The sequence below is a fragment of the Daktulosphaira vitifoliae genome, unplaced genomic scaffold (assembly GCF_025091365.1).
Source record: "Daktulosphaira vitifoliae isolate Bord-2020 unplaced genomic scaffold, ASM2509136v1 Scaffold_1, whole genome shotgun sequence".
NCBI lineage: Eukaryota > Metazoa > Arthropoda > Insecta > Hemiptera > Phylloxeridae > Daktulosphaira > Daktulosphaira vitifoliae.
In genome coordinates, this window is record NW_026099572.1 from 29750431 (window position 1) to 29769857 (window position 19427).

At 25.8% G+C, this 19427-nt stretch overlaps 2 protein-coding genes and 4 non-coding genes across 7 annotated transcripts in view; 2 read left to right on the forward strand and 4 right to left on the reverse strand.

Moving 5' to 3' along the window:
- LOC126895201 (GTP-binding protein Rheb homolog) overlaps positions 1 to 19427 on the forward strand; it is a 146211-nt gene that overhangs the window by 87532 nt on the left and 39252 nt on the right. The gene's annotated exons all lie outside the window — the stretch shown is intronic.
- LOC126895195 (uncharacterized) lies at positions 42 to 17060 on the reverse strand. The gene is made up of 3 exons (XM_050666799.1): positions 16531 to 17060; positions 7405 to 7634; positions 42 to 768 (listed from the first exon to the last, which is right to left on the reverse strand). The coding sequence occupies exons 1-3, from the start codon at positions 16613 to 16615 to the stop codon at positions 211 to 213; spliced, it is 873 nt and encodes a 290-aa protein (XP_050522756.1). The 5' UTR covers positions 16616 to 17060; the 3' UTR covers positions 42 to 210.
- Trnae-uuc (transfer RNA glutamic acid (anticodon UUC)) lies at positions 3205 to 3276 on the reverse strand. The gene has a single exon. It is a non-coding gene; the product is annotated as a tRNA-Glu (tRNA).
- On the reverse strand, positions 6256 to 6326 carry Trnag-gcc (transfer RNA glycine (anticodon GCC)). Its single transcript has one exon. It is a non-coding gene; the product is annotated as a tRNA-Gly (tRNA).
- Positions 13334 to 13404, forward strand: Trnag-gcc (transfer RNA glycine (anticodon GCC)). Its single transcript has one exon. It is a non-coding gene; the product is annotated as a tRNA-Gly (tRNA).
- Positions 15028 to 15098, reverse strand: Trnag-gcc (transfer RNA glycine (anticodon GCC)). The gene has a single exon. It is a non-coding gene; the product is annotated as a tRNA-Gly (tRNA).

Consider the following 19427-nt stretch of genomic DNA (forward strand, 5'->3'; position numbering starts at 1 on the left):
GTTCATATTATATTTTTATTTTTAGTTATATTTTTAAAGGTGAAAAAAAAATTTCATTTATTTTACATCTAATTTATTTATTATGACTAAAGATTATACATTTAACAAAATAATACTGTATTATTCTATAATCTTTGGAACAATTTTCTTTAATGACTTAAATTACACTTCATTTCTTTTTTTTCAAAATCACATTATAAATCACGATATCTAATGTAGTGATCTAAACTGCATTGAACTTTTCTCATTAACATTAAATTTACTCTCAAAATATCTACATATATCTTTCACAGGTACTGAACTCTGATTTAGGTTATTAAGTGATTTAGACTTTGTATTATTATGGTGACTAATAGGTATATAGTGCAAATCATTTACACTTTGAGATGTACACCTAAGAGAACTTTCAAACATCATACGTTTTTGTTTTACTGGAACATAATTATAGAACTCATCCAAATGAGAACCACGAGATCTTTCACATTCCCTTATCAAGTCTGGTAGATTGGACACATTTTTTTTAAACATACGTGAGCTAAATAGTGGCAGTATACTATTGTTATTTACTTCTTGCATATCTAAACTAGTTTTTTTTTGTTTTGATAAAATTCTTGTTGGTGCATCAATAGATGAATGTCTACGATATGGTGGTTCATCTTTAACTATACCCAATATATCTAAATATTTGATATTTTCTAATGGTGTTTGACTTAATAATTGTCCAGCTATTGTAGTTGTCCAATGATGATAATCAGTTTCATTATCTGTCTAAATAAAAACAAAACATATACTTAATTATTTAATTTTATAATTAGTTAATAAACTACCTAAAGTTTACCATAGTAAAGATGAAAATTAAAAATGTATAATAATTTCAATATCATTTTAAATATGTCTAGTTTAAACTAATTACTACAGTAAAAACTCTAAATAACAATATAATATAATATAATTCAAGTTTTCTTGTTATCAGCTTTGAATAAATTAACTAGAATTTAAGAATATATTTTTTTTTATCTCCCAAAATATTATAAAGCTTCAAAAAAAGAAAACATTTAATTATTAGAATAATTTTTACATGGGCCACTAAAAGAGCTAAAGGCAGCCAATAAAATACATGAATCGCTTCATACAAAAAGGGCCTAGGTAAACATTTGATCAAAAACGTAATTATTACAAATTCTTTATCACTTAAACGCGTCGATTCATGTTAAAACGGCTTCAGTCCTATTACTAGAATCCATTATAAACAAGTATCTTAAATATAAAATTTTTGTATAAAAAGCTTTAGTCACAGACTTAAGCCTGTTTATCATAAAACTAATGTTATTATCAAAAATAATATTAGCTGTTATTGGATATCTAAGTGTTGTAATAATTATTTTACATTAATCATTGTTACCAAAAATGTATATTTTAAGACATTTTTATCATAATATTCTGTGTCTATGAATAGAATAAAAAATTACGAAATTTAATAATACATGGTAAAAGATCGAAGAGGTTAACATAGTGCTAGTAATAGGTTATTTAGGAAAACTAGAGTTTTTATGTTGAATCATATATCATTATTCTGGTAAAGAAGTGAAATACTTGAATGAACAAAAAAGTATTAAAACAACATCAAATTTATTTAAAACTAAATACTGAATTAGTTATGTTTCAAGTTCAAGTTTTTTAAAGACAATTTTAAATTGAGATTTGGACGTCTTCGGGTAAAATATGTTGCACATGTGAGAATTTAAATTAAAAAGTATATCCTTGTTTAAACAATTCCACGAAAAAGTTACAGGAGATGAGTTAATAATCAATTTAAAGTTAAAGTAAAGTAAAAAATCAAAGTAATATTGTTGCTTAATGTTTTGATTATACGTAAAATTTAAGATTTCCTAAAATTTACATTCAGGAAGTATTTTATTGGAGGCAATTGTCATTAACAGTTTTCTGTATTCATGAAATTAAAAAAGGAAAATAAATAATTTTTCAATATCGTGTAGAACAAGTTAAAAAAGACCTGATGAAATTTGTTCATTTGTTATTGGCTTTATCCGATATTGGACGATTTAAAAAATTTATTCAAAATTTCCCTATACATGAGGTCATTTATTCTTTCCATGTGTCAGATTAATAAAGCGTTTAAAAAAATCCAATTTATACACCACACTAGTTTACTAAGTATATTTGTCAGATAAAATCAGATAAATTTCACGTAGTTGAAATAAACTAATGATAAACTTTAAATCGTGGTGGCCGAAATATTACAAAAAGGATACTACTTCCATAAAAAATCGTTCCTTTCCAAGAAGTCAAAAAACTAATTTCGAAATTTCATCATTCACTCAAATTATTTCACTCCTTAATTATCCTATTAATTTTCAAAATTCGACTGTCGCGTTAATTTACTTATTTATCTAATTACAATTCCTATTTAAGAAAAAAAGTAATTTGTTAAGATTTCAATAAGGACTCTGTAAAATGAAAAATAACCAATGTAGACGGTGCACAGATATAAGAGCCAATCATTGATTAAGAGAGGTTATAACACATTTTCGCTGGCCTTATGATTAGTTTTCAGTATAGAGTAAAATCAGCGTATTGTAAGGGAAACCGAAAATAGGTATTATGACACTTAAGATACAGGGGGGCCTCCTTTAATTTTGGACTCTAAGCCTTATAATTTTTTGACCCGGGCTTGATAAGGGCATAACAAGTCATAAATGTTGAATTCTAAAATGATACCGTAAATTTTTTTACTCGATTGATTTATGGAATTTACTTAAAAATAACAATTTTTGATATCAAAATTGTTATCTATACAATAATAATAAGTTTTTTTATACGCGTTCATATTCCATTAGAGATAACATTTTTAGGATCGTCTCTAAGAAGTTCTATCCCACTATATAATATTTGTTTTAGTAAACTATTTGTTATGAAGTTTTTCAACTTTTAAAATTCTTTATAAATTTAAATGTCACACTCATTATGTTAATAAATATTTGATCTCTGGAAATGTTAATAATGTAAAAATATTTATAATTAACAAAAATTTAAATTCATTATTACATTTTGAAAATAGAAATTTTCCGTTTCAAATTTCTTGTAATCGCCTTTTAAATTTATAACTAACACGAAAATTTACATGAAAAATTAAAATATCTTATAATGTTCAAGTATAAATTAGTGGCAAAAAACAAAAAGTTATTCCGGTACCGGGAATCGAACCCGAGCCTCCTGGGTGAAAGCCAGGTATCCTAGCCACTAGACCATACCGGATTCATGTAACATATTAATAAAGTTATAACATTTAAATGAAGTAACAAAATAATTCTTAATTTTAAAAATATAAGTTAAAATTATTTTATTAATATAATTTTATACAATAATGTTAATATATCTAAGATTGCAAACACTATTCGACACAGTAGTATACCAAAACATTAAATTTAATATTATTATCATATTATCTACAAAATAGTACAAAATATGGAATTTTATTGATTTTTTTACTGATAATACCAATTATGAAATTCTAGTTATTTCATTTATTAAAAATATTAGAATATACATAACGCAAGAACATTAATAGTTAATAACATTGTATACTTTTTTTACAGAAATTTATAGAATTCTTTGACTATGACTATTGTATAAGTCTGTGGGGCCCCCTTTTTGTTGAATCCTGGAGAATCTGTCCATTGTAGCCACTTATATGGCTATGTCACTACAGAAGGAGTATATAACGTCTTAGTTTAATGTTTAATATTGTTATATCCTTTAACGCATTAAGGGGGTTCAAAAGAAGCATTTGGCGTGGGTGGAAATTTTCAATACCTATGGAAATGGGAAATTTTTTTTTTTAGATTTATTTTAATGAATATTTTTGCTTCAATATAACAGAAAAAAAGTAATCTGTTTTAATCTCATGTTTTTTTTTATTATTTAATTGTAATAATATATCATGATTTTGCATACATACCGCCAATTATGTAAAATTAGTATATGTATGCGAGTGCGGTAGTAAATAGAATGGTAAATGTTATTACAATTAAGTCATCACTCAAGTTACTTAAATGATGTGCGCAGACTTTTAGTTATGGGACATCAATTGTAAAAAAAATATAGTTAAAAAAAACTGAAAAACACGCTTTTAATTCGATATGCTTTAAAATCGTGTTTTTCAGTTTTTTTAAACTATATTTATTTTTTACTTTTTAGTTTTTATGATATCGCTGTCACAGTCACAGAGTGTTTATTGTAAATTATGACTATCAATAGATATAATTTCTGTATTTCCAGTAGTATGTTTAAAAACTTCCAACAATGTGTCTTATGACCATTGATGATAAAGGCTATATACCTGCAAATATCGTCATAGAAAACCAATTAGTTACCTGTATTTATATTCCCTTATATACTATACATGTATATTAACTTAAAAAAAAAATTGAATCTTTAAATGTTTTTATCTAATAATAAACAATAAAAATTTGTTTAAATATATATAATATTGACAATACGTACGCATGTACGGGTACGAAAATCAAAAATAAAATTATACAGAATAGTGTTTGACGGCGGGGTGAGCTGGGTGGAGTGAATAGTCTAGTCTCAAGCCCATACACGACGGGATATGCGAGAATAATAACACGTGGCGCGTGGAGAGTTACAAACATACAGGTGAAACTAATATAAGCGTGTTAAAATAGCTATCTTAAACTTTTAAAAAATTTAATTTTTTTATTATTAAAAACAAATAATTAAAACTATGATTTTAAAGTAATCTAACAATGTATTAATTTTTTATAAATAAACTACTTAGTAGATCAAAATTAATTAGTTTTATTAAAACATCGTGGACTATCCTATTCTATACACATTAGCGCACCAGTCGAGGGGCATTTAGGAGTTATTACCCCCTTCCACAATTATAAGCAATGTCAGAATTTTTAAACAATAAAAAAAAAATTGTTTAAAGACCTTTTTTTTTACTTTTAGCGATACCGAGGAAAATTATTTGTTGATCAAAAAATATTGAAATATTAAGGAAGGGCAAAATAATTTTTGTTCGCCCATGTATACCTTAAATGTCAGAGGCATATTGTGTCTTGCAAAAAAACAATATCTCTAATTATGGTAAAAATAATTTTAATGCTTTTATGGTTATATATTAGTTGTAAGCTAAAATGTGGTAGTTACCCTTTATTAAAGTCTGAAATGCATTTTTTTAAATAATAACTTAAAAAGTAGTATGATAAATCTTATCATACTATTTTACCGAAATTTTAATTTTTGTGAATGAGTATGTAGTATTAAAACCTATTTTGTTATTCCAGACACTTTTTTTTTTGATCCATAGTATCTCTATTTTACGGAATAAATCGAATTAGGATTCTTATTTGATTTTTTTGATGATTTGAGGCCTGTAGGCTTCTTTAGTTATTACAAGAACAGTTCTACTTTCGATAAATCAAAAATTTAGTTATCATAAAATACCATGAGATTATATTTAACATGTTAGGAGGAACTTTTTTATGAAATCGGCTTTGATATTATTTTAAAGTTGCACTACTGGTTTATGCTCACAGTTATACCACAGATAAGATAAACCGTATCTGTGGTTATACAATAATTCACTTATCATGAACCACTTAATTAATCAAAAATAAGAAAAATATTTATGACTTTTTTTTTTTTTGGTATCTTTTGGTTCAATATTTCTTTCAATCATGAACTACTTTTTATGTTAATCCCTTATACTTTTTAAGGGTGTTCACTTTAATTAATCGAATGGACACAAATAAAATTAACAAGCTTATCTATTAGATAATGATTTAATTAAGAAAATGACTAGTCAATAACAACTTTAATACCAGTATTTTGAAAGATATTAACAATTTATAGTGACTGAAGGTATACTGTGGGTGCTGTTATTTTTAACTAGAAATTTACCTGTTGTACTTTTCCACCATGTAGGTATTAACATAATAACTAACCATTTCTTTTTTTGGCACTCAACATCTTTTTTGTGGTAGTTTTATGAAAATATAGTTATAAATCTTTTTTTTGCACCTGTGCTTTTAGAAATAAATTACAAAATCTACTTATAACAACTTAGAAAAAATCATCATCGAAAAATTACATTAGATCTTAATTAAATGTCGGTATCTAGACCTTAATCTAGATGTGATAATAATATAACATATTATATTTATAAATGTTATACCAAAACCCTGAATTCGACAAAAAATTTTATGCATCAGCCGGGAATCGAACCCGGGCCGCCCGCGTGGCAGGCGAGCATTCTACCACTGAACCACTGATGCTCATATTAAAACCATGAAATTAAATTGTATATAACTAAGATTAAATATTAAAAGTAAAATTATATTTAGAAAGATATTGTATATTAAAAAAATATTTATCATTTTTTAAATAAATGTTTAATTAAAAACATACTTTATCAGGTGGCGACAATATAACAAATTTTGGAGGATTAAACATTAGATATATTAGATATTTTAGAACATTAGATTTATTGACATAAAATAATATGTTTTTTTATTGTGTGGATCTATGTATCCATTTCAAAAATAATTAACTTAAGAAGGTTATAATTTCATGAGGGGGATCCTATAACTAACATCTTAGCTCAAATCATTAAATGTTTATAAAATATATATATATATATAACCTTATTTTCTGATAGTTATGCAAGTAAAATTTTAGATGGACTCACGTGGTTTGCCCCTCTCTTAATTTCATATTTAATACGGACCATGATGAATCCAAAATTATTACAAGAGGGCGTAAAATATTTAAAAATATAAAAATTAATTATTTACCAATTTTATCATTTAAAAAATCCTTTCTTCTTTTTTCTAGTAAAAAAGTTAGTTTTGAGATCACATACACCTGTCGGTTCTTCCAGTAGCCGATTCTAGTTCTTTCAGGAGTGGAATGGAAGTTAACCCCCCTAAACCCCCAGAAGAGAGAAGTCTAGTCCAAATCCAACCTATATAGTCCTGTTGATTTGTAAGGTTTAGCGACCCAATAAGTCCAAATCGCTCAGAGCGAATGATAAAGGTAAACATAATGATAAAGCGTGTGGCAATTTAAAATAAGCTAACTAGAATAAAGCAGGTCCCGAAAGTGCCCACATTTACAAATAACGCCGTTAATTGTAAGCGTAATCAACAAAATTGTTTACTATAGGTTTTTTTCATACACAACACAAGAAAGGTTTACCTTTCTCATAAAATAAAAAGAGCTTTACAATCGTAAATCATAATCAGACTAAATTTTTTTTTTGGTAAATAGATATAATTTATTTTTATGGAAAATCGACAAAATACATAATTTTATATTTCTAGAGTTTTTGATATTGATACATTAAAGACTTACTATAATTGAAACAATAGGAGTTTTGGTATCGGGCCTAATTAGTTGAAAACCGTAATTATCATGTTCGCAAGGCGTAATATTTAAATGTCTTAAAAGAAGCTTCCAGCAATATCCGGCTGGACCGTTCCATCGTATCAACAAATGCCCCCCTCGTACTTCAGCAATGCAACGTCCGTCAAAAGAGCCACTTTTGTAAGCTAAATCGTCTCCTAACGTAGCCGTTAATGATCCTGTAACAATTTTTATGGATACGAATTATTAATATATTAATAAATTAAATAATAATGGCATGTGATTTATATTTTACAATAAAATAAATATATACAAAAATAACAAGATATTTAAGAACACTTTTTTTAAGATCACGTACTTATATCAATAAATTATTAATATGGTAAACTAATAAAGATTACACAAATAAAATTTAGATATACGCGCTCTTGTATAAACACCATTTATACAACTTTACAAATCCAAAATATTTTTACTATTCAAACAAATTTTGATTATTTTTTTTTTATCTTTCTTATCTAATTATATCCAGAAATGTTCAGTCCTTGAACAATAATATTATGCCACATTATGAATTCATTTAAATAGTTTCGTTTGACATCCGTGAAGTTAATTATCGCACATTTGGTATGTCTTTTAGGATTTCATCGATGACTGAACGCTATAATCGAATCTAATTAAATTTGAATTAGACACCAGTTGATATAATGGTAAGGCCATACCTTGAATGAAATCAGAAAGTAGAAACATAACAAATTGTATCATCGCCATTTAAGAACTTTTAACAAAAAAATCCATTTTTACCGTGAATAATAACTAAGTAATTTTGTTTAATATTTACATACTTGTACTAATTTTTAATTGCTAAATAAACTTATTAATAAATACAAATTTACTTAAAGAAGTTGACAGCCGACGGTTATACTTAAATGTATTATAAAAAAAATAATATGTGATGTTGGTCGCCGGTGGGTCATAGGCATGCAGAGAATCATCAAATATGGTCTCGGGTGGTCATAAAAATCCAAAATTTAAATCGAGCAGTGACCCTTAACCGTCATTGCGGTTAACATGTTAAAATATCTAAAAACGATATGATCATATTTTAGAGTCAAAAGTTCTTAGTTGACCCATGCCCCAATATGGTTTGTGTTTTATGCTGAATGCGAATATGTCGATTATATCCATTAAGAGTAAAATAAGTACTTCAGAATTCTGATCTTGTACGATTTATATTTCACGGCCATCAACATATCAATTAATAATTTATTTCCTATTAATAATCACAAATAAATACACTTTTTAAGTAAGTATTCTATTTTTTTTTTTTTATGGTAAGACTATCATATTTAATATGCGAACTATAACAATTTCCTATTATCCTTTTAATAGTTGGATTCTTAGTATTTCTTTTAGACAATATTCATTAAACAATTTTATAAATAAGTATAAATACCAGTAAATAATGTAAATAATATTACTACTATAATATTGAATATCTAAAGATAACATTCTAGTCCTTGACATTAAAACTTACAATTAATGTATTATTATTATGGCATTTTCCAAACGACTGCACAATGTGAGCACATGAATCTGCTGCACTAAATACTGAAAAGTTTTATGTACATAACACATATTGCTATACATCGTCACAGTGCAGTGATTAACTTATAAATTCATACAAATAACATAGATGTTAATTAAGAAATAAGAAAAGTAGGATTCTTCATGATTCCAATTACATCTAATAGAAATAATACCGTGTAAATTAGACCACGAGATATTTTAGTTATTCTTTTAACTAACTACACAAAAAATAAGCGAATTACGAATTGAACTCTTATGAGTTATATCAATATACATTCACTAATGATTGTTGGTCGTACTATTAACTATTAATAATACTACATTAATGGAATAGTAATAACTCACTACTATTTTAGAGTTATTTAAATAACTTTAATAATAGTAAATTATTCCACCAATTAAAAAATAATAATAAAATCAAACAAATATCAATGATATATCCAGATAGACCAGTGGCGAACTATAGAGGCAATTATTTGTTTTCATGTTTTTGATCATTTGAATATCTATTTTTGAACATAATCATCATTTAAAAATAGATACTTGAAAAAACCAAACAGTATTTAAACTAGTTTATGGTCCAAACAGTTTGGACCCACATACGACAAAAAAATTATATGTTCAAAAATTGAATTAAAATATAATTGTTTTTGATTAGTACATCACATCAATTAAATGTAGTCTTTAAATTATTAATAATGGATTCAAACAGTTAATGTTTTAACATAGCCACTTTATTTCAAATTTTTATAATTATATCTTATTGTATTTAGCAGAAGCTCGTTGTAATTATTCCTAAAAGTTATGTAATAATTTAATTAAATGTACTATCACAAAATAACAGTAACATCAATTAGTGTTGTATTTATGTTTCAATAAGATATTACTAGTTGCACAAACTACAAAATTAATGACACGAGATAGTATCATAGCTTTCATGTAATAAGCATTTTAAGTAGAGAAATTTTATGCTTTACGGAATCAAACAAACGTATTCTTTAAAAAAAAATAAAGTGACTGTCAATAATTATTCTTTATTTTTACCAACATTACTCCTTAAATTTTAGTTTGTAAAAACACTTCAAATAAATATTCTAATAATACTAAGTTACACTTCAAATTTTAAAATTTATACCCTCTAAAAAATAATATATTTTGATTGTCAAGAAAAATTGTTGACTCCATTTCAACAGTAAAATTGTTAAGGCATAATATTTTATATTTAATTATTAAATAGTATTAAGCCCTTGATTTTTGTGTACAATAAATTAATTGATTCATTTCTAAAATTATTTTTTCATTAATATTATCTAGACAAAAGAAACAGTGAGGGGATGTCGTAAAAGTTATTTGTGAATACATATTAAGGGCGTCCTTAAGGTAATTTCAAAAGGGATAACATACATTTTTTTCTTGTTTACAGTTATTATTGCTCATAGCTTTTAATTAAATTATATTTTAAGGTAATTTTAAAGAAAGGTCTAAAAAACATTTCTTTTTAGAAAAGCATTAATTTCTTTACAACACAAATGTTTTAGAGGGAGTATGTCGCTACTGCCACTCACTCATTGGGGTGTTTTAATACATGGTATGCCATGTATTAAAACAGCCACTCTCATTTGATACCACATATTTCATAAATAATACTCACAAGTAAATTTATGCCAAATAAACAATATCAGCGTTCTTTAAAAACAGGTATAAATTTCATAATATTACATCTCGATTTTTTTCTAAAGATATGCAGGAGGGCTCAATGTATTAGTGTTTGTATTGTTTTTAAATAAAATATTTTGTCACCTATTAAGTAAGGTCCTTCAGATGCTCAATAAGGTTAGTCGGCCTCGCGTTTAGACGACATGCAATTTCATGCTCACAGTACTCAACAATTGTCATGAACTCCATAAATACCTTCACACATTTACATCAAACAAATTGTATAGCTGCATGTTTAAGTCCTTAGCGAGATCTATTCAGAATAAGATAATTAAGTACACTCAGTCGTCTAAAAACTCTTCAAAACGACTAAACACGTTGTACTATATTGACCTAACTGTGTATGTACCGTATCATGGGTAACTATCCTTGGTCTCTCCAGTGCATATAGATGTAAATTTAATATACATATTTATCATTCACATGTTGTTATATTTAATACGAGTAGAGTTTATGTCGCGTATTATTATTAATTATTTATCCTACTACTCGTACATTATGGTATCTATAAGCAATAATTGTTTTACACTCAGTTATGATTTGAAACAATGTATGACCTACATGCCAGAAAAGAACGTTATTGGTAATTATTATTATATAGGAATAATTCGTGTTTATTTTTATGAATAGAATTTATAATTCAATAAGAATGTCAAAAGAGTATATATAATATAGGTTTTAAGAAGCAGCCAGTCAAATTTGTATCACTATCATTATATCTTTACAGACGATTTCTAAAGTAGTATTAACGGAGTTATAGCCCCAACCAGCCCTACTGAAATATGTTTCAATAACTAGTTAAAAAAGTTGAACAGTCAACAATATATTAAATATTTCTTGATATATTCGTTATATTTAATTTTTATATAGGTACTTGTTCCAAGTACATAAATATACTTTTAATTAAAGCATCGTATCTAAGGGTATACATAAAAAAAATTAGTTTTATTTTATACATTTTTCTAAAGTTATAGCATTTTAAATACCACCTGGTGGTATTTAAATACTACAAATACACAACAGTGGATTTTGAGGGGGTGATAGGGGCACGTGCCCCTCCCTTTAACTCAGCCATGTTAATATATTATCAAGCAATGATAATATGATGAGTTATAAATCGTCAGGACATTTTTCTTTTTTCTATCATAAAATACTTTTAAAAACCTTTAATAGGTTTGAAGAACACAGACTATCGGTCGCGGGGATAATTTATTTTCAATAACATTAAATATATTTAAAAAAATTATTTGGTGTATATATAAAGAATTAAGATTGTTCCGAAACAAGTTTACAAATTAAAATGAAAATAAACATTTGACACGCGTAGGCATTCAAACTCTCACTGTACTCAGGTTTTTCATTAATTTACATGAAAAGTATATATAAAAAAAGCATAGTGTCATTAATATATTCTATTAAAATTTCATAAGGATTCGTTAGTTTTTAAAAAAGTTTTTGTAATTTCACAATGTATAAACAAAATCAAAATCGCCACAGTGAGAGCTGAGAATTTTTATGGACAGACATAAAAAGAACGCACATCATGATAAAACCAATGAAAGTTATACCTTTTAACAGCATCTCATCAAAGCTAAAATTAAAAAAAAGTGTTTTGTGCCCACATTATAATTTCTAAACAAACCCTAAATCATACATAATAATTCACTATTATCGTTCTACAATTTATTTATTTATTTAATTAGATGAATTCTTATTTTTAAAAATAATTTCAAATTATAGGTGTAATTTTTTAAAAATTTAATATTTCAAAAAATGCTGTTTGTGTAGTATTCTGTAGTTTTAATGCAAATATTATTATTAATTGATATTATATAATATCTTATTGATACTATATAATATTATAGTAAAAACGTTTTGTATTTTCAATCAATACACAGCATAGACTTATTATATATATGTCTCTAATACGTGATATAAAAATTTTAAAAATTCTATTGGATATTTTATGTTCAAATAGATAAAACTTAATTTAAACGTCACAAATATGTGTTGATATGACTAATGATAATATTTTAGCTGTCGAATGTTTTATTTTTGTTTTTTACTAGGTGTATTTTTGTGGCTTAAAAAATCACAAACAGTATTGGTAATGTATTTTTTTCGTTTTTAATTGAAAGTTTTAAAATTTTTAAAAATATTATCTAAAAGTAATCTATCATTTTTATTGCATATCGTAAATTAATTTTTCAATTTTTTAAATAACATTTTATTTTATACTCGAGTCTGAATTTTCGAAGTAAAATATTTGGAATTTTTCATGTTAACACAAAGTTCATTTCAATATTATGTACAATAATTTGTCGCTGATCGCATCCACTACCAATACAATTGATTTTAAGATATTGGGCTGAGATACCTTCCTTTAAAACATATTACTTTATAAAGTTTATAAAATTTTGCTAAAATATAATACTAACAAAATTTTATAATAAAGTTTTTAGCTTTGGTTATACTACTATTAAATGAATTATGCATTACCATTTGATAAATCAAACTTGATCAGTGTAACAAAAACTTTTCATTAGAAATCTTAATTTTCATCCAGACTCTTTTTATCAAAATAAGCAGAATTTATTGAGATCCAACACGAGCATCAGTGGTTCAGTGGTAGAATGCTCGCCTGCCACGCGGGCGGCCCGGGTTCGATTCCCGGCTGATGCATAAATTTTTATTTAGCAATATTATCCAGTAATTGTTGGTTGGTTTTATATTTTTCTTTAATATTATATATGAATCAGAAGCAGATCTAGAATTTTTCTACAGGATGCTAAGAAAAAAAAATCAATATTTACAGAGTAGCCTAATTGAATTTTTTATGAAAGATTTTTTTTTGAAATGAATAATTCGTTTCTAGGGAGGTGCTGTTATACCTTCCACTCCCTCTAGATCCGTTAAATGATATTCTATCAAATGGTGTTCTAAAAACTATCACTCGTATACCTTGAAATATAAAAAATTGGTCATTTCACTACATGATATTTTCTTATGCTAGTTGAACAACTCATTTAAAAAAATATTTTTACTTTCTCCATTTTATTCATGTATTCAACGCGTATTTTTTTCCAACCCTTCCTACATTTACCTAAATGAAGCATAAATGAAAAAGGCTGTAGATAATATATGAAATATATTATATTCCATCTGGAACTCTCTAATAAAGCCGACTTATTAAAACGTTTATCATATGGTTTTTGTTACGAAAATACAATTAATAGTAATGAAATGTTGCTCTCAACTTTTAACAAACCATAGAAACTTAATTTCTAGTTCTCCTAGAAATTATCATACACTAAAATTAAACATTCAATTCCCTGTCGATTGAATTAAATAATGCATTCTAAATATAAACATTTTTTAGGGATATACTACTTTTTATTGAAATTTTGATAATAAGCACAACTTAAAAGAATTCTAGATTCTTCTGGTTCATATATAGAGTGATTTTTTTATCATAACCCACTCTATTACTTAGAGATTAATTATAATTGAAACATTTTTTTTTCGATTATCTTTAATTACACTTTATTCTTGAATTATTAACTATGTAATACTTTTTAAGTTCATCCCTTATGCCTTGTAAGAATGTCAACTTTGTTTTTTTAAATGGGAACACATATTTTGAATTTAATAAAATGTTTGAATTTTTAATATAACTTTATTTGTTTATTAGATATAAACATTTAAAGTATCAAATTTTTGAGTTAATATACATATATAATACACAAGGGATTAAAAATAAAGGTAGCTAATTCGTTTTTTATGATATCGAAATTTGCAGTTACACAGCATTTCTTATCAATGATGGTAAGGCACATTGTTGTGTGTTTATAAACACACTAACTAGCAATACAAAAAGTATATCTATTGATATTCAAATTTGACAATAACCACTCCGTCTCTGTGACAGCTTGGTTACTGTGTAATACTTTAAATGTTTATATCTAATAAACAAATAAAGTTATATTAAAAATTCAAACGCTATTTACCATTAAATTAAAAACTCAAACATTTTATTAAATTCAAAATATGTGTTCCCATTTAAAAAACAAATTTGACATCCTAACAAGGCATAAAGGATGAACTTAAAAAATATTACCGAGTTAATAATTCAAGAATTATGTGTAACTATAGATAACTGAAAAAAAAAATTTTCAATTATTTATATTCTGTAAGTAATTGAGTGGGTTATGATAAAAAAATCACCTGTATAATATTAAAGACAAAAAGTACAAAATCAACAAAACAGTTTACCAGAGATATTATTATCAAAAATAAAAAACTTCATGCATCAGCCGGGAATCGAACCCGGGCCGCCCGCGTGGCAGGCGAGCATTCTACCACTGAACCACTGATGCTGTTGATAATGAGTATCTTTTAGTTCTATATTTCAACCATAAGCAGAATAAAATAGTGGACTTCTTTTTCGTAAAAATTCAAACAATACTATATTTTTTTAATGAAACTATATTTATTGCATAAGTTCATGACACAAAATAAATAAATATCCACAAAAATGTATTTAGGTGTCTCAGATGAATTTCAAAAAATATCACGAATAAAGTGAAATAAATGTTTATAAATGATTTTTTACTGCTTTGATTGTATTCGTGGACCCTAAAATTCTTACTATATTAACAAAATAATTGTTAATTTTAATAAGCTAAATATATTTTATATAGGTGAAAATGTTCAATCAATATAATGAATATTGCAATAATTGCATTGAAAATAAATATATTAGTATAAACAAGTAATTTATACTCCAACATCACTTATTATTAAAAATAATTTTAATGCATATTTTTAAATTAAAAATTTGCTAAAAGCTTAAAAATTATTTCATGATGACAATTTGATTATTGGTAGGTTAGTAACAAAACATTTTATCTCAATATAAATTAAATGTACAAGAGTTCTCATAGAAACGTTAGCTCTAATTACTAGTACTACAGTTTTCAACATTTCTAATGAGTGTTAAGGTCAATACAATAAAAAAATGTTCTAATTAACTTTAATAAAGTGACTTTTTAATTAAGTTGAAAACTTCATTTTAACAAAATCTATATGTAGCTACTTTAAAATTCTAAGTTATATCCTACAATAATTTTAAAAAACAATTTAGTAAAACTTTAGCAAAATAAATTATTTATTACTTACAATTGTTAGTACATTCTCAAGTTTTAGTTTAAGGTTACAAATATGATCAGAAGTTTATTTATAACAAGCCAATTAGTATTACAAATAACATATAAATAGTATAAAATGTCACACATTATTTTTGTAAGTTATCAACTTAATCAGTTGTATAACTGGGTCTTTTAATATTTTCTGGGATTTAAATGAACTTAACATTTATCTTGTTTCTCTTCAATATAAACTAATAAAATTATAAATTAAAAAAATGTAGCTTTTAAGCGCAAATATCAAAAATGTTGGCGGTGTTAATGTAATTTTTCACATTTTAATTACACATTTTTAAAACGATAAATATTACTTTTCAACATTTTTGGGGATGCTAAGTATCCATCCATTGGTGCCTATAATGTACCACCCTTAAGTAACTCATAAATTATATGAACCCATGATTTTTCAATCAATTTGTATAAAATAACTTCATTTATATATTCTGTGATGATTCAAATTTAAAATATTAAATATAATAAATAACACACATTAATATATACACTGTACATTAAACTAATGAATTATTTATATTTAGACAATTATTAGAAGGTTTATTAAAATATTAGTATACAAAATATAAATGATCAATATTTTGAGTGCTACCTGAAATTAAAGGTTTTTGTGTTCGTCCATTAGCTCGAATAATTCGTTTCATGCAAGCAGACACCACCCGAGGTTTATCGGTCATTATTAAGGACTGTTTTCAATGTTCATTAGAAATTATAGAAAAATACTCAAAATTGCAACAACATAAAATCATAAAAAAAAAAATTATTTTCACCACAATTATAGTAGCGCACGCATGACGGTAAATCGACCAACGTCCAACTGCGGTCGGCGAAAATCGCGTGTGCCATTTGTTGAAAGAAAAATAATTAAAATCACTTAAGGTTTTCCTATTTTTCTTACACTAAAGAGTAACTGTCCTTAATCCGACGTATTTCCCTCTCTTTATCGTGTGTCTGTGTATCCCACTGAGCGCCGTGTGCGGCCTTGACTAAATGAAACAGGGCCAACAGCACAGTCGTGTGTAGACGTGTTTATGTTTGGTTGCATTAAAACATAACTAGGGCGTTTGAGTTATTTTTAACCAATGTTCAAGAAACATTAGAAAATAATCTTAAGTACTTCGGATTGAACGTCGTTTATTTTAACAAGTTTAACGGACAATCAAAACTAGATAATATTTATTTATGTACATTATAAGTACTATATTTATTAGTTACATTTCATGTTATAGTCAGTAATTGTATTCTGAGAATAGAATTATATTTAACTATTTTTAGAAAATAACTTGAACATTGTAGTGTTTTTCAAACAGCAAGAGTTTCATTTTTTCTTGGAAACCACTATCATTTTTGTTAGAATGATCAATAATTCTTTTATTGAACTGTAATATTATACTGATATTATAATAGTACTAAATTAAAAGGATTATTAAATTAAACCTTTGTATATATAATCGGAGTGTCCCGTTCTATTTTTATTAAATAACTTGATGCAGCTAATATTTGGCGTTATTTTTTTTTTTTAATTATTTTTACAGTTTTGGACAACGTTAAAAACTATAAAAATTATTGTTAAATATAAAATATTCCACGTTTTACTGATTTCTTTGTTAGAAGGTTTACAGACGGATTATAAAAAGTGAGGATCTTTGACTTAAATATTTTTATAGTAAAACAAAAAAAAGTTGATTTACATTAAACGATAATGCTATACGGAGATTTAAAGTGAACTGAATGTTTGTATGCATAAAGAAAGTCAAAGTAGACGAGGCGATTAAAAGTTCGGACATACCCAAAATATTGGGGTTAATTCCTTTTGTCAGTGCTCATTGAAAGTTAAGCCGTGTTCATTACTTGACTTAACGGCACGTGTTCTAAGAAAATGGTTTATTAATTTTACTTTTGAGTTTCAAGAGTATTCAGTCTTTTTATAATATTAATGAGTTATCAAAAATATGTGAAGTTCAAAAGTAATACATGATGGACAATACGATTAAGTTTCCTTCCTATTTGTCGTGTTTTCAGTATTTAACTTGAAAATATTTACCCTCACTTGTATTACCTTTATTATTGAGGGTTTCAATGTTTTTATTTCATAATAATTATAAAATTGAAGAACAACTGTTTATTGAGTATTAACAATAAAAACTAATAATTCAATTTTTATTTTGTTTGAATATTGCAGTCTATTTTTAGGCAATTTTGTGTTTTAAATATAATAAAATGGTATGTGAAAATAATAAAATTTATCAGTGATAATTACAGATATTTAGAATGCAATGAAGATCATATACGATGTTATAAAAGAACAATCACCATGCACTGGCGTACGCAAGAGAGGTTTTGGGGGTTGAAACCCCTCCAAAAAAATTTATAAGTTAAGCGACAATTCTGGACGATAAACAATAAAAAATATCATATCATATTATAAATATTTCCACAATAAAGTAATCGAAAACAGAAATTTTTATGAGTGAACAATATGGGCAGTGTCATATCTAATTTTCTTTAAATTTCAAAAAATACCCCCAAATTTAATTTCTGTGTACGCCACTGTCACCGTGTAAATCTAAAGTCCTAAATTCTTTGTTGGAAAGAAAAGGAATCTATGTATTTTTATAATATGAAGATTTCCAAAAAATTACTCTGGTAGATTGTATCGAGGACAAAAATTAATCGATTAAAAGAAAATTCACATGGAAAGGTAAAGTGCAATTTAGCCACAAAAAATTTTAAATAGAATTATAGTTAGTGTTTTATAATTAAACAATTAAAATTATTATTACTATAGTAATAATATGTTAGTATTATTGTTTGTAATATCAAATGTGTGATTGCTGGACGAGTATGATGCTCCTCTCTAATATCAAATGTCGTTGGAAAATCGTTCATGGGTATAATATGAACCGACAGTCCCACCCAAGATCTAATGTATATTGTAATTCAGTAATATACGTTAGAATATTGTTGTGCCTACTTACATTCAGAAGTGTATATTAATATTGATATGTGTATACATGTATACTTCCTCCAAGAGTTAAATAATAATAACTAGATAATTAAAGTGAAAATACTTTTAATGTGCTTTTCCTGCAAGTGAAATTGTTGAAAATAGCTTTATAATTTTTCATTGTCCTACCTTTCTCTACAACATTTCACAATCATTTTATTTTTAGTATTTTATGCAACAAAAATGAAGATCTTTAATAAAAAAAAATAAGATGCTTAATTTTTTTTATTGAATAAAATTAAACAATACTAGCTGTATTATTCCATTTATAGTACATATTATTGGGCAAAACGAATCAATACAAAAAGATAAACTTTAACAAACCTTATAAAAGCTATAAAATGAAATAGTTAATACATTTAGCGGGTTCGTTGAACTTTACAATGCTTATGAATGATTGGACAGCATGTTTTATTTGTTTGTTATATACTTACAGTGGAATTGTTTAAAAATTAGAAAACACTTAGTTCATTTTAACTGAA

Excerpts from the sequence above, each read along its gene's own strand:
- LOC126895195 (XM_050666799.1), bottom strand. The coding sequence starts at position 16,615 with ATGACCGATAAACCTCGGGTGGTGTCTGCTTGCATGAAACGAATTATT. Across the intron at positions 7,635-16,530 it reads ACAAAAACCTTTAATTTCAG|GATCATTAACGGCTACGTTA; the intron begins GTAGCACTCAAA and ends AAATTGTTACAG. Across the intron at positions 769-7,404 it reads CTCCTATTGTTTCAATTATA|ACAGATAATGAAACTGATTA; the intron begins GTAAGTCTTTAA and ends GTTTTTATTTAG.